The sequence below is a fragment of the Solanum stenotomum genome, chromosome 1, assembly GCF_019186545.1.
Source record: "Solanum stenotomum isolate F172 chromosome 1, ASM1918654v1, whole genome shotgun sequence".
NCBI lineage: Eukaryota > Viridiplantae > Streptophyta > Magnoliopsida > Solanales > Solanaceae > Solanum > Solanum stenotomum.
This window is the reverse complement of record NC_064282.1, coordinates 73,393,190-73,410,097: the sequence shown is the minus strand read 5'-3', so window position 1 is coordinate 73,410,097 and position 16,908 is coordinate 73,393,190. Positions and strand designations below refer to the sequence as shown.

The window sequence follows — 16,908 nt, the reverse complement described above, 5'->3', positions numbered from 1 at the left end:
GTACAATCACGATAAACTCTCTCAGCTAGAATAGACTCATCGACAGGTGTAGAAATATGAAGGGCTCAAGAAGTTGTTCGGGAATAATATCAAACCTCATAGTTATATAAGGAGTCACAATAGATAGACTCACACCTGGATCTAGCAATGCATATACATCAAAAGAAAAGACTTTGATCATACCAAAGACAACATCTAGCAAATTCTTTTGCTCTTGGCGACTGCTGATAGCATTTAGACGCTTTGCTCCTCTGTCTATCCCTGAAGTAGATTGTCACGCCCCGATCTACCCCCGAGACGCGAACATGGGACTTAGGACCACAAGTGATCCCAAGCTAACCCTACTGGCATGATCATGAGCATACTAAAGATAATAAACTGATGCGGAAGCTACTTCAAAATTAAACTGAAAAGATGGGGAATACCCATATACTATAACTGAGATATAGGAAAACTGATGAGTTTAATACAAAGAAGTTATTAACTCAATACTAAGTTGAATCTAACTATGTCTGAAAATAGCCTCTAACTAACTAGAAATGCTGGGACAAGCCCCATCTAAGTCTAGCAAAATTGAAACTAAAGGACTAAAATACTGAAAATACTGAATACTGAGCTAACTGATGCAATGACCAAATTTATAACATGCTGAGACTGAATGCTGACTGTAATGAAATATGGTCAATGCAAAAGAGTCTAATTGAACTGTGGGAGCTACTAATAACCGACATAAAACCACATGAGCTAAATGTGGAGTCCGATGTATACGTCCCATTGAGAGGACCCAATATACCCTGCCAGAGGTATAGAGGCATGCTGGCGTGATCACTAAACTGATGTTGCCCACAGAGGGGACTTACACCTACGTGGCTCATAGTTCTGGGACTATATGGGTACGCTGAACCCTAGTCCAACTCGGTATTATGCTACTCCCAATGAATTAAGTGGTTAATTGGTTATAACTGAATTTCTGTAAATACTGGATAGCTCGAAACTGAACATGCAAACTAAGAATGCAACAATTAATNCATTCATAAACTGAGGCATGTAAAACTGAATACTGAAATATCTGACCTAGCATGTGTAATTCAAGAACTAAAGAAATACATAGCTAGGGTTCTGAAATTCATGCGATAAACTGAGCAATAACATGATAATCTGATTTGGAACATTTAAATAACTAATTCATGATGATCTGCTGTAATTCTAGAAACCCTAGGTCTGTTCATAATCACGGAATCAAGAATCTGACTGAATTCTAGGGACCTAATGGGCGAAAGGAACCCACTAGTGAAATCCCACATACCTGGTGACGAATTCCACGAAGAAATCTTTCGATTTCGGGGCTGGAACTGAAGAAACCTCGCTGCGTTCTTGAACTAGGGTTCTTGACCTTTTTCTCCTCTCTTGATTCTAATTTTCTAAGTTTTGATTAATGATTTTGACTAAGGTAAGTTCTAATTAAGTTTCTAGGTTTAAACTGACTAAAACCTCATGATTTAGGGTCAAAATGACGTATCTTAGGGGTTAAACGAAATAGGAAAAGCCAAAAGACCCCTGAATTAACTGATGTCGGAGTGACCTACGGATTGGACCTACAAGCCGTAGGTCAATCTATGGTCCGTAGATTGTGTCCGTAAGTCAAGCCTGCTTGACAGGCCTTCACTAAAACGAGCATAACTTTTTACTCGGAGGTCGGAATTTAGCAAACTCGGTGGCGTTGGAAAGATAATTCAATTATCTATCATATCAAAGGTCATGGAACACTTAATTCATTTTTAGCTAAAATTTATGACCATCTGAAGTTGACCCATCAACAATTTTCAGCTAATTGGCTGCTAACCCTTATCTACGGTCAGACTTATGGACCGTGGATCGATTGGTGGTCTGTGCTGGTCAACCGTCAATCGGGACTGAAGCTAGGCTTTTGGGGCATCGATCCACGGACACGAATTACGGTCCGTGACCTGACTTACGGACCGTAAGTCCAGCCGTGGGTCAACACTTAGCCAAATTTTCTGACTGAGTTCTAGGGAAGTTTTCTGTCACGAACCACGGACCTGCAGGACGGACCGTGAGTCCATCTACTGTCCGTGGATGGTGTCCGTGAGTGCCACCTGTAACACCAGAAACCTGAAATCTCTATCTTCGGATACGGGGTATTACATAGCTCTTCTAGGTGAAACTCTGTCTGACAGAGCCACTGAAGAAGATTAGGTTCTACTGCCCCCATTACCACTACCTTGCATGTTCTTTGTGCACTCTCTCATGAAGTGACCATTCTGACCATACTTGAAGCAACTAGTGGAGCCATCGCGACACACATTTGAGTGGTTCATACAACACTTAGAACATGCAGGAGTCCCATTACTTCCTTGTGCCACACTACCCTGAGAGTGTGCAAGTCTGGCTCTAAAATTCTGTGAATTCTGATTCTTGCTACTCACCTCTATTCCTTGGTGCAGGTGCACTAGCAGATGATGGAGCAGGTTCATTTTTCTTTTCTTGGAAAGACGACCGATTCTCATTACTCTTCTCCTTTCCGAACTCGTTTCCTATTGTCTTAGCTTTCTTGTTTCTCTTCTCTATCTCTCAACTCATCTTCCTCCACCTGCAATACTCAACTTATCTTCCTCAACCTGCAACACATGGATCATAAGTGCTGCTATGTACATTTCTCCTATCAACATAGTTGCCTTACCCTCTTTGCTTGACAGACGAGACAATCCAAAAACAAACAAACTCATCCTGCTCCTCATATCACAAATCATCTCCGGAGCATAGCAGGACAGTTGAGTGAACTTAAGGCTATACTCATGCACACTTATAGATTCCTGCTTAAGAGTGAGGAGTTCTAGTACCTTTTCATGGGTTGTAAATTACCAAAAAAATGAAAAGAAAACATAGATTTACATCAACAATACACTATCGTTTCTCAGAAAGAAAGAAAATATGAACAAAAGAGAGAAGAGAACAGAGAAGTTGGAAAGGGCAGGGCAGGGGAAAAAAGAGAGAAATAAGGGTTGGTGGGGAAGGAAAAGAAGAAAGAAGTAAAAAAAATCATTTTTAATTTTCTTATTTTTGGTTTTTTTTAAAAAAATAATTATTTTTAGTCTAAATTTTGATGTTCATGCTCCTTCAACGCGTGATATCACATATTTGTGCCAACTAAATAATTAAGTTGCCACATAAGCTTTGTCAATAGTCAGAAGGGCTTAATATATTGAGTTCCGTTGAGTTTAAGGGTTCAGTTGACAAAGGGTCAAGTAGAAGGATTCATAATACAAATTTGTACAAGTATAAGGGTCCATCAAACCATTATGTCTTCTTCTTTTTTAACTTACTTTCGGTCGATATGGGTTGAGATGAGTTTATATGTCTAGACTAAGCATTTTAATCAAGTACTTGTGTTCTTTAAATATTAACTTTTACCTTATAAAAAGTGTGTTAATTTAATGACACTTTCAATTAGAGAGAATTGCATAAATAATGCAAATTAGACATTCAATTTTCTTATGCTCCTTCGAAATATGTTTGGTACACAAGTGTATGTAGCTATAATTTCTATTATTACCTTTTAAAAAGTAATCAAGACTGCCTAATGGCAGTAATTATCCTACAAAAGATTTTAACTGTTATTCAATTTCAGTTGTCTCGTGGTTATATATAGTTCTAGATGCTCTTGGTCTCTTCACTTAATTTTATTGTACGGATACCTAGAGCCATCTAAAAGGGTTTAGCCCATGGGGCCGACCCAACCCAACCTGTTATTGGGGTAGGGTTGGGATAGAATTTTCAAGCCCATTTAAACCAGGACTTATAAAATAAAACTAAAAAACCCCTAGATACCTGTTCATCTACCTCGGCTAGCAAACTCCCAACCGTCCACCGTCCACCGTCCAATGTCCACAAGTATACAGTCCATAGACACGCTGAGACGAGGCACAAATTAGCAGAAATTTTGTTGTTTTGTGTTTCAGATTATTCCAACTCCATTGCAGCAAGTGCTCCAAATCGCGCGGACGCCTTTGGTATGATTAGAACATGTATTCATCTACGTCGTCGCTGTTACCTTATTGGGAAAATACCTAATAAATGTAGATTTAACTGCATTCTACTGTTATATTTTTCGTGTAATCAATTATTCTCTAACGACACTGTATCTAGAATTGATCTTTAGACTCAACATAGACTGGAAAAACGTAGAAAGGCTGACATTTGTACATATGGTTTTAGTCAAAGTTACCTATTTCAAAACATTATATATGTCAAGTAATCAAAGAATTGCTATTTTTCATTTATCTCTAGATGACAGTCGGCTCTATTACTATGCAACTTCTATAATTAAAAGATACCATTAGTTGGGATTCATGGTAATCTCATAACATATTTACATACTATGAAAACATTAAATGAGTGTGACAAATGTGCACCACTATAAATGGAGGTATTAGTTATGCATAGATTGTAATCCATAAAATGAAGGGGTTTTTATGTGGTTGATAATAAAAAAATTTTGATGAGCGTGGTGTCCAGGTTAACTTTTGTGCACCTCAACTAATTTCACGAGATACCTACCACCTCCCATAAGCAACAAATACCAGTTAACTATATCCACCAAGTCTAGGACAAATGAGAAGAATGACCTAGTGTTTTTTTGTAGTTTTCAACCTGAGACCTCATGGTTTCAACCTCTTCATTGACCACAAGGCCACACCTTTGGGTGCATATGGTCATTAACAATTTAACAATTGTTATACATGAAATACTTATTTTAGTGGAGTGGTTTTGCATTGAAGTAGTTAATACCTACATTGCTAATTTAGTAATTGAGTTTACACAAAATAGGAGCAAGAAAATGAATATGTCGAATTTGAGAAAGTACATCCCAAGGCACCCAAGGGTACGTATGGAATTAAACGCAAACGTATTAAACACTTATTTTGATAAAGGAAACAGTGATATTTATAGAACACTTTGTTTTGGAAGTTGAAGTCCATTATTTGTTTGCTATCTTATGGTTGAGATCTCACCTTTTGTGTTGTCTCCTGCCCAATGTGGTACCCCTGTTTCTTGGTCCCATTTGGTTTACCCCCTTTTCACATAACCCATGACAGCTAGAAAAGGTCAAATATCTGGATATGTAGAATGGATGTCCAAAATTTAAGAGTTAGCTTATATAATATAATCTCATAGTCAGAAGTCATTGTTTTGAAATGCTTCCGGAGGTGACTAGTTGTTTATCTTATTTCAATTATAAAGGTTGGTTAGATAGACCGAGAAAGATATTAGAGTCCATTAGAAAAAAAATAACGTATGCATAAATCATGCAAGCATATCTAATGAAAGCATTACTAATACACTTCATTCATTATTATTCTTATACCCCATATCAAACGACCCTTTATATTTTTGTTTGCAGGTTCCTTTTTTTGGTATAACTCTTGTATACAACAAGTTGACCTTGATTTATCAATGAGACCTTTTGCTTGATTAAAAAAATAAAAAATAAACAAACAAATTACATAATGGTAATAGTTGGGCAGGTTGTGTTATGACCCATTATTTATCATATTTTTATCCAACCCATCATAATCCAATAAATTTTTTGGTTGGATTGGATACAAACCCATTTAATTGATTCAATTCATTTTGACCGGCCAAATTTAGCCCAAATTAACAATTTGCCAGTTTAGCTAACCAGTAGTTTCATACATTTGCAAGCTCAACATCCACTATGGTAGAGATAATTTTTTATGTGGAGATTGTAATGAATGGATTGCTTATGAGGTAAATTAATATCAAAGACATTGTTATTCAGTGATTAATAGTTTAGAGATTGTTATACATTAATTAATTAATTACTTTGAAAGAATGTTTTTGTCTTTCAATAGTTACTATCTACATTACTAATGCACATATTCTTATTCCACATTCTAATAAACATAAAATAATACTAACCGTTAATGGATGTTTTATATTCTCATTACAAATTATTACACCATCTAAAAAAAAACACAAAAAAATTCTCTCAGGCACTAATCCCAAGACACTTCTCTAAAGGCTCCTTCCAGGCCTTTGGAACCTCCTCCGGTGGTCTTCAACCACCGGAATCTCTTTTCAACCATTTTCTTTGGAAGCCTTTTTTCCAGACTATGAAAAATCGTATTTATTTCAGATCTGGGGGAAAGTCTTATGACATTTCATAAACTAAATCATCGCCTGGTTTGAATGGGCGGAGAGTTCCTAATTGTATATGAGGAGAATGACACTGAATAGTGGAGATCTTTGGTTGTTATGCAGAAAAATGAAGGAAGCATCAGAAGTAAGGAGGAGGACTTTCAAGACATGGAAAGTCAGGGATGTTTCAAGACAAGTTCGGTAGATTCCTGTCAGTTATCACAATAAATGGCTATTCCAGATCAGTCATTATTATTCCTGAGAACAAGGCCAATGAGGGGTGGTTGGGTATTGTAAATCACATTGAAAGATTCATTAATAGGGGGTCTTTAAAACATGGTTATGCTCCAGTGCATGGGGCCTTGAAACATCACGTTTTGAGGGGTGAAGATAGATATAAGGAAGCTCTCCAAAAGAATAGGTGGACTGCTAAGAAGCCAACCATTTTCAATGAGCAGAAGATTTTGAAAGCCTCTTCAAGCCATGATGAGAAGGAACTCCTAAACAAATGCTTAATAGGGAGTTTTCCCGAGTGTGATGAAATTCCAAATCTTTGATATGAATGTCATACAGTTTATGTTCAAGTTCCATTCGAGAGAGGATGCAAAACATATTATTCCTGGGAATTGGAAAAGGCAGGTCAAACAACTAGTGTTGAATTGGTGGTCTCTAGCAGTGGGTGCTTTGCCAACCCATCACAAATTTGGTTGGTGTTGGGTAAGAATCCTAGGCCTTCCTTTGCATCTCTGGTCTGCCAAAATCATTAAAGAAATAAGAGATAAATGCGGGGGGAGGATAGAAATAGAAGAAGAAACCTTGTTCAAAAATCATCTTCGATGGGCGCGTCTAAAAGTGCAAGGCCCCATTGTAAACATCCCAAGAGAAGCTGAAATCTCAAACGGAGACCTGATCTTTTCATTTCTAGTGTGGGTGGAAGCTCCTACAAGGTTTCGTACGTTGGAGGAGGACCAACGCAACAGTCGAGACATCAGTCATAGGTTAGAAAGGGAAAGTATTAGGGACAAGTTGAGCGACTTTGGAAGGTATTGTTGACCTATCGTACTTTAGGGTTATAGAGGGAAGGGAAAGAACCCTTAGATAATGAGCCTCTTATAGGCAATATTGTGGGATCCAGTCTGAACCAAAATCACGTGGGCACAAAAAATATGAGCTGGCCACCTATGGAGTCTCTTAATATGGGTTGTAACCCTACAAATTGTATTGGGCCAGGGCAATTTCGTAATTATGGGACCCCTGGGGAAGCCCAAGTTTTGGATTCTCAAAATTTTAAGCCCAAAAATAAACTTCTAGTGGATCCTTCTGATAACTTAAATCAGCAAAACTCAAATGGGCCATGACATGTGGACCTGCTCTCTAACTCAATTAATATAGAGCCTTTTCTGGATAAAGTTAACTTATGGCCCAACATCAGAAGCCCAAGACAACTCTTTAACCTTAGTCGATCAAAGCATTATCTCTGAAGTTGAGAAATTGCTCGACCAACAATAAATTGAGACTTTGGGAGCAGAACTTTAACTATATGGAGGAGGGGAAAATTTAACCATAAGGGGGGAGGAAGACAATGAAGAAGAGGTAGTAGACCAAGGAACAATGAAGCAAATAACTCTTTTGGGGGATCCTACCCTAATTTGTTCTAATGCCTCTGGGTGTAGCAAAGAAGCAAGGGAACAAGCAAATTTATGGGTCCAAAAAAATATCCTTAGATTAAGCAAGAATTTGGGGTTGCTTTCGAGGGGTGTATAGAAGAGAGAAGGAAACTCCAACAACTAAACTCTGAACAAAAAATCACGACAAGCAGACTGTCCCAAAAGAGCTCAAAAACCTTTTCATTGATATAAAGTTTAAGGATGCAGAAACAAGGAGCGACTCACGAAGCAGAGGGAGGAAAAAATACATTCAGATGTTATTAAGCTGAAAATTCTAGCATGCAATGTTAGGGGGTTAAATAGGGAGGAGAAAAGAAATCTAGTAAGGAGCAGAATCCAACAAAAGGGAGAAGACATTATATCCTTGGTTGAGACAAAACTAAATGGAACAGTGGGAAGCTATATTCAACAATTGGGTAGGAATAGATGGATAGGGGGAGTATTGATGGAACCTTTAGGAACTAAGGGAGGAATCATTATCATGTGGGACAAAATGGCTTGGAGGGAGGAGGAAGTAAAGAGTGGCAGCCAGATGATTACTTGCAAATTGTGTGGGATTAATCAAGATTTAACTGGTTATCACAACTGTCTATGCATCTTGTGATAGGAATGAATGAAGAGATTTATGGGAAAAACTAGGAGCAATGACGAGTTTGTGTGAAGGGCCTTGGGTGGTTCGTGGAGATTTCAACACAATAAGATTTCCATCTGAGAAAACTAATTGTGTTAACCTATCTATAGCAATGTCTGATTTTTCCAGCTGCATTAATGAGCTGGAACTCATAGACCCTCCTCTGTTTGGGGGACCCCATACTAGGAGAGGAGGGGCAAATTACAGGAATACTTCTAGAATAGATAGTTTTTTGTATTATTTTCCTTGGGATGAAATGTTCACTCAGATTAGGCAAAGCTCTCTTCCTAGCCTTGGGTCTGACCACAACCCCATTCTTTTGACTTGTGGAGATGGTAATTTCAAGAAGCCTTACTTTAAGTTCAAAAAGTGGTGGCTTAATGTGGAAGGTTTCAAAGAAAAAGTTCAAGAATGGTGGTGTTCTTTTATCATATCTGGTACCCCTGACTATATTCTGGCAATAGAATTAAGCATGTTAAAGGCTAAACTCAAAGAATGGAGCAAAGAGCAAGGTGAACTGGAAGGCAAGAAAAAGCCTCATCCTAGATCAAATAAGGAGCTTGGAGACCTTAAAAGAAAGCATTCCCTTAAATGATGATGACCAATTGGTAAAGGCTCATTTAGCCATGGAGTCTGAGGAAGTGGCCAGGAATGAAGAAATATTTTGGAGGCAGAGATCCAAAGTTCAGTGGATCAAATGTGGTGTTAAAAACATTAAGTTTTTTCATAGAATGGCAACTACACATAAAAGTCTCAACACTATAGACTCCTTGATGATCAATGGAGAACTATCTAGTGATCATGTAGCTATCAAGGGATCCATTGTGGATTTTTATTAGGATCTTTACAAAGAATCAAAAAATTGGAGACCTTATTTGAATCTTTATGAATTACAAGGCATTTCAATAGAAGAAAGAAACAACCTTGAGAGAGTTTTTTAGGAAGAAGTGGTATTAGAAGGGGTAAAGATGTGTGCTGCAGAAAAAGCACCCGGACCAGATGGCTGTACCATGGCTTTCTTTCAAGCTTTCTGGGAAACAATAAAGGAAGAACAGATGCATACATTCCACAGATTTCACTCTCACCACAAGTTTGAGAAGAGCTTCAATGCAACATTTGTAGCTTTGATTCCTTAAAAGGTTGTAGCAAATGATCTAAGAGATTTCAGACTCATTATTCTAATCTCCGGGGTCTACAAAATCATAGCAAAGGTGTTGGCTGAGAGATTAACGAAGGTAATAAGTAGAGTTGTAAATAACTACCAAATGGCTTTCATCAAAGGGAGGCAAATAATGGATGTTTCTCTTATTTCTAGTGAATGCATTGACACCAAGATTAGAGGAGATGTGCCTGGAGTTATGTGCAAATTTGATATTGAAAAGTCCTTTGACTACTTGAACTGGAGTTTCTTGTTGAAAACTCTCAGGCAAATGGGATTCGGGAGAATGTCGATTAAGTGGGTAAAATTTTGTATCAAAACTACCAAGTTCTCCATTATGATAAATAGAGAATCTGTAGGTTTTTTTCTAGTTGAAACAGGTCTGAGACAAGGGGATTCCTTGTCCCCTTTCCTGTTTATCATAGCTATGTAAGGGCTAGGCAGGCTGATGAGAAAGGCTGCAACAAACAACTGGATAAAAGGCTTCAACATTAAGAACAAGAATAATGAAATCATGGAGGTGACTCACTTATTAAATGCTGATGACACTATGGTTTTCTGCGAAGCTGAACAAGAACAAATTTGCTACCTAAGGGTGATACTGGTGATCTTTGAAGCTTGCTCTAGGTTGAAGATTAATTGGAGGAAAAGCAATATTTTTCCAGTTAAAGAGGTGCAACAAATTCAGCCTCTAGCAGATATTTTGAGGTGTAGGATAGAGGATTTGCCCATAATTTATTTGGGAATGCCATTGAATGCTAATCACAAAGCTGTGAATATATGGGATGGAATAATAGAGAAATCACAAAAAAGACTAGCTCTTTGGAAATCACAATACCTTTCCTTGGGAGGTAGAGTTGTTTTGATCAATGTAGTCCTAGATTCTCTACCAACATATGTAATGTGTTTATTTCCCATCCCCAGTGAGGTGGTGAAAATCTTAGACAAGTTGAGGAGGGATTTCTTATGGCAAGGAAGCAAGATTGAGAAAAGTTTCAACCTGGTAAAATGGAGCGCAGTTCAGCAAAGCAAGAGTTTTGGAGGTCTAGGAGTAAGGAACCTAAAGCTTTATGATAAGAGTTTACTTATCAAATGGCTATGGAGATTTACTCAAGCAAATCAGTCCTTGTGGAGGGAGATTATCCTTCATAAGTATGGTCCGGAGGGGCAGAGGTGCACTAATAAAGTGACCACTACATATGGGGTTGGGGTTTAGAAATCTATGGATAACTCTCAAGCTAAACACTTTAGTTAGAGTTGGTAAGGGAGACAAGATATTTTTTTGGGAAGAGGACTAGAGTGGTCATGGCACACTTCACTCCCTTTTTCCTGGAATATTCTCAATAAGCTTGAATATTGGATGCAACATACAAGAAATGTGGTCCCTTGAAGGGTGGAACCTAACTTTCAGGAGACCCCTAAATGATTGGGAAATACCATGGGTAGTGGATTTTCTAAAACTAATAGGAAACTTCCCGGGCAATAATACAGATTCAGACAAACTCATTTGGAGGCACCAGAATGATGGAATTTTCATTGTTAACAGAGTATACAAAAGGGGACTGAGTGTTGTTGCAGACATGTTAACTGGACCTTGGAATACTATATGGAAGAGTGTGGCTCCTAATAAAGTGAAATGCTTCATATGGCTAATAGTTGGGAAATCATTCTAGACACATGAGGCATTGCAAAAAAAGGGGGTCCATCATAGCATCTAGATGCCTCCTCTGCAAAAGAGGTACTAGAAACCAACAAATACCTTTTCATACAATGCAAAGTAACAACACAAGTTTGGGCTATGTTCACTTCCATTGCTGGAATCAGCTGGCTCATGCTGAACATACTGCAGACTTGCTTAGCTGTTGGATCAGAAGAGGAGGAAGCAAAAGCCAAAAAATATGGTGGAGAACAGTCCCAGCCTGCATCTGGTGGACCATTTGGAAGGAGTTGAACCAGAGGATCATTGAAGGAAAAGAATCCTCTATTTTGAAAATTAAGTGGAAAGTTATTACTTCACTAGGTTTTGGGTGTAAAGAACAGAGTGTAGAAGAAGAAATCTAACTAGTGGATTTTATAGGCTCTTTGTAAGTATCTCTCATTTATTTTTTTGTAAACTTTTTAGAGGTGGCCAGCATAGCCTTAATGCTTAATGAATACAATTTACCAATTTCAAAATAAAATAAAATTACACCATCTCATGGAGAGCTAGCTCAGGTGTAACACGCATATGCACCAATCTCCCTAGAGTTGGAACCATGACAGAACCTTAATGAGTGCATGAGTGTTCTCTTTGATCCATCACTTTCATTGTTCACTAGTTTAGAAAAGGCTTCAATTGATTTACTAATTTGGACAACTCATAATATCATAAATATTAAAGATAAAACAAAAAAAAAACTTACTTAATTTCATTAGAACTCGAAAACCTTCTATTTCGTGATCTAAACCATCGTATAAATGGATGACTGAAGATTAACGACAACTGACTTAATAACAAAGACAATAATTGATCATATTAAAAGATTTGATCATTGGTTAAGTCTTCTCCAAGCATAGCTCCTATTTCATGAACTCCAATTACTAACTCCATGATAATTATGATTCAAGAACTCTCCTCCTTTTCTGGTTCAGGTGCAACATTTAAATCAAACTTGAAATGCTCGATCAAAGTAGCACTTTTTATTTCTTCTAGAAATTCCCCTACCAGCAACTTTATTGCCATCTTTTGCTCCTCCATGTGTTTATCTGGAGGTATTTCTGAACCGGGGTGCATAACCTTATAAATTAGTCTTCGTTTGTTTTCTTTCTCGTTCCATGCTTCTAAATCTTTATGGAGATCTTCCAATGTCTCCAAGTCATTTGATTTGCCCTCAACATAATCACGTTGACAATTCTCTAATTTCATTTTGAAAAATTTAACAATTATTTCTTCTATACTTGTGGGAAACCAATCCACAAGTATAGAAGAGATAAATGATAAATTTTTCAAAGTGAAAGTAGAGGATCGGCAACATGATTATGCTTAGGGAAAATCAAATAGCTTTGAGGAACTAAAGATCTTTGTAAAGAATTACAAAAATTTAATGAGAAAAATGAATACTAATGTATAAGATTATACACCCTGGCTTAGAAACACCTCATGATAAATACATGGAGGAGTACAAGTTGCCCTTAAGTTGCAGGTGAAAAATGATAAAGAAGAAATAAGGAGGTGCTATTTTGGTCGAACATCTCAAATTTGATTTAATTGTTGTCTTTGAGTCAGAGGAGGAGAGCTCTTAAGCTTATAATAAGATTGATTTGGTAGTTGGTGTTCTTGAAATTAGAGGATACGTTACCAATGATCGAATCTTCTAATTTGGTCAATCTTTGTTTTTATTATTCACTCACCCATTTATACATGAATTACTTATTTTAGTGGAGTGGTTTTGCATCTAAGTAGTTGATACCTACATTGCTAATTTAGTAATTGATGTTACACAAAATAGGAGCCAGAAAATGAATAAGTCAAATTTGAGAAAGTACATTCCAAGGGCACACAAGGGTGTGGAATTAAACGCAAACATATCAAACACTTATTTTGATAAAGTAACTGTGATATTTATAGAACACTTTGTAGCATCGCATTAGTACAGGATTGACTGGTTTGCCCTTCGTAGTCTGTAAAATTAGAAATTTCTGTTTAAACTTCATGGTTACTAATTAGTATTTGATATTTGTCACACGCGATTGTGATCGTTGTGGAGATATGATCTCAGTGGAAAAATGTGTTATTAATATTGAAGGTAGTGAGGTCTTAGAAGCATCTAAAATGAGCATTTTAACTGGTGGAAGAACTGAAACCAATCTTCCAAATCAATTGGAAGTAATTTTTTGTCAAGATTTAAATGGAAATTTGGATGGGGTTGGCTCAACAGATGTTTGTGATTATACTTGTCATAAAGATGAACGATTTGGGGAGGTGTCACAATTTTGTACAAGAGACTATGATGGGATCTCCGGTTTGAGCGCTGATCAAGCTGCTACAGCACTAAGGGAGCTCCTATTTGTTTTGTTTGTATATTTCACTGATTTTTAAGGTGTGCATCTGATTATACCTTGATGTATCTTTTTTTATCAACCTCAGAGAAGTGCTAAGTGCGAAAGTGTAAGACCTTGGAGGATATGTACAATGCTTAGTATAATTTTAACGAGGATTATGATGACAGTGACCGACAACCATCAGAAAAGCAAATTGAAGTTCGGTAGTGGTTATGTGTCAATTGTACCATGATCAATGTCGAGGATGTTGGCAATTGTGAAGTAAGTTGTTTATCTTTTCAGCTATTCTCTTTGTGCTCGTTTAGCATGCCCAGTCCCCTTCTGTTTTCTAAGCTAAATTAATTTGGAAGTTTGCACTTATTGTTGACATTATATATTGCATGGTTTATTAATAGACTACTACCTATTCAAGTATGCGGAGAACACAGTGAATCCGGGATACTCAGGCATGGCTTTTTTTGCATCTCACTATCTGCCTATAGAAGATGTCAACCAAGACGAGTTGCTGTAACAAGAAATCTGGAGGTTGGTAGTAATTTTACTTAACAGGACATTATATTTGCACTTTTGATTGATTAATAAATGACTTTTTTGTGCAATGAACCTCATCTTGTATAGTTGAAGTTTTATCCCATTATACGAAATATGCCATTATGAAAGACTTCCCTTGCCCCTAGGATAGTCACAAGGAATATCATTGTGGATGACCGTCAATTGATCATGTTAGTTGTGACATTAGTTTACTAGTGCAAGGCATAATGTTTTGGAAGTTGAGGTCCATTATGTATCTACTATCTTATGGTTGATCGCTCACCTTTTGTGTTGTCTCCTGCCCAATGTGGTACCCCTGTTTCTTGGTTCCATGTGGTTTACCCCCTTTTTAGATAATCCGTGACAGCTAGAAAAGGTCAAATATCTAGATATGTAGAATGGACGTCCAAAATCTAAGAGTTAGCCTATATAATATAATCTCATAGTCAGGAGTCATTGTGTTGAAATGCTTCCGGAGGTGACTAGTTGTTTATCATATTTCAAATATAAAGGTAGGTTAGTAAGACCGAGAAAGATGTTAGACTGCATTAGACAAAAAAATAATGCAAGCATTTCTAATGTAAGCATTACTAATACACTCTACTGATTATTATTCGTATACCCCATATCAAACGACCCTTTATATGTTTGTATGTAGGTTCCTTTTTTTGGTATAACTCTTGTATACAACAAGTTGACCTTTATATATGAATGAAACTTTTTGCTTGATTAAAAAAAATAAAAAATATACAAACAAATTACAAAATTGTAGTAGTTGGGTAAGTTGTGTTATGACCCATTATTTATCATATTTTTATCCAATCCATCACAATCTAATAAATTTTTTGGTTGGATTGGACATTGACCCATTTAATTGATTGAATCCATTTTCACCGGCAAAATTTAGTCCAAATTAACAATTTGCCAATTTAGCTAACCACTAGTTTCATACATTTGCAAGCTCAACGTCCACTGTGGTAGAGATAATTTTTTATGTGGAGATTGTAATGCATGGATTGCTTATGAGGTAAATTAATAATAAAGAGATTGTTATTCAGTGATTAATAGTTTAGAGATTGTTATACATTAATTAATTCATTACTTTGAAAGAATGTTTTTGTCTTTAAATAGTTACTATCTACATTGCTAATGCACATATTCTTATTCCACATGCTAATCAACATAAAATAATACTAACCGTTAATGGATGGTTTATATTCTCATTACAAAAGATTCCACCATCTCATAGAGAGCTAGCTCAGATGTAACATGTATATTCACCAATCTCCCTAGAGTTGGAACCATGACAAAACCTTAATGAGTGCATCAATGTTCTCTTTGATCCATCACTTTCATTGTTCACTAGTTTAGAAAAGGCTTCTTTTGATTTACTAATTTAGACAACTCATAATATCATAAATATTAAAGATGAAACAAACAAAAAAACTTTCTTAATTTCATAAGAACTCCAAAACCTTCTATTTTGTGGTCTAAACCTTTGTATAAATGGATGACTGAATATTAACGACAACTGACTTAATAACAAAGACAAGAATTGATCATATTAAAAAATTCGATCACTAGTTAAGTCTTCTCCAAACATAACTCTAATTTCAAGAACTCAAATTACCAACTCCATGATAATTATGAGTTCAAGAACTCTCCTCTTTTTCTATCTCAGGGGCAATATTTAAATCTAACTTGAAATGCTCGATCAAAGTAATACTTTTTGTTTCTTCTAGAACTTCCCCTACCCGCAACTTTATTGGCAGCCTTTTGCTCCTCCATGTGTTTATCTGGAGGTATTTCTGAGCTGGGGTGCATAACCTTATAAATTAGTATTCATTTGTTTTCTTTCTCATTCCATGCATGCAAATCTTCATGGAGATCTTTCAATGCCTCAAAGCCATTTGATTTGCCCTCAACATAATCACATTGCCGATTCTCTAGTTTCATTTTGAAAAATTTATCAATTATTTCTTCTGTACTTGTGAAAAACACATGGTTTTCCACAAGTATAGATGAAATAATTGATAAATTTTTCTAAGTGAAAGTAGAGGATCACCAACATGATTATGCTTAGGGCAAATCAAATGGCTTTGAGGCACTGAAGATCTTTGTAAAGAATTACAAGCATTTAATGAGAATAACGAATACTAATGTATAAGATTATACACCCTGGCTCAGAAACACCTCATGATAAATACATGGGGGAGTAGAAGTTGTCCATTAAGTTGCAGGTGGACAATGATAAAGAATAAAATAAGGAGGTGCTATTTTGGCCGAGCATCTCAAATTTGATTTAATTGTTGTCTTTGAGCCAGAAGAGGAGAGCTTTGAAGATTATAATTATCACAGATTTGGTAATTGATGTTTTTGAAATTGGAGGATACCTTACCAATCATCGAATCTTCTAACACTACTAAAAAAACTGTGAATACCGACCTAGAAATACCGACCTCCGGAGGTCGGTATTCCTTGAAATACCGACCTAAAACCGACATCCCAGCTTAGGTCGGAAAAAGCTTGGTCGCTATTCAATACCGACCTCTGGAGGTCGGTATTTACTGACCTCTCGAGGTCGGTTTTTATTTTATGTCGGAATATTCATTTTTTTAAATTCCGACCACTGGAGGTCGGTATTTTTATATTTGTATTTTTGAAATTCCGACCTCCGGAGGTCGGTATTTTTATTTTTG

At 36.7% G+C, this 16,908-nt stretch overlaps 1 protein-coding gene across 1 annotated transcript; it reads left to right on the top strand.

Moving 5' to 3' along the window:
* The first annotated feature begins 10,151 nt into the window (after nt 1-10,151).
* LOC125856458 (uncharacterized) lies at nt 10,152-11,588 on the top strand. Its single transcript, XM_049536014.1, has 2 exons — nt 10,152-10,810; nt 11,462-11,588. Exons 1-2 carry the CDS (start codon nt 10,152-10,154, stop codon nt 11,586-11,588), a joined length of 786 nt encoding a protein of 261 aa, XP_049391971.1.
* Nucleotides 11,589-16,908: the final 5,320 nt, after the last annotated feature.

Coding starts and splice junctions, on each gene's coding strand:
- LOC125856458 (XM_049536014.1), top strand. CDS start 10,152: ATGGAGGTGACTCACTTATTAAATGCTGATGACACTATGGTTTTCTGC. Junction 10,811..11,461: donor TATGGTCCGGAGGGGCAGAG/GTGCACTAATAA, acceptor TGCTGGAATCAG/CTGGCTCATGCTGAACATAC.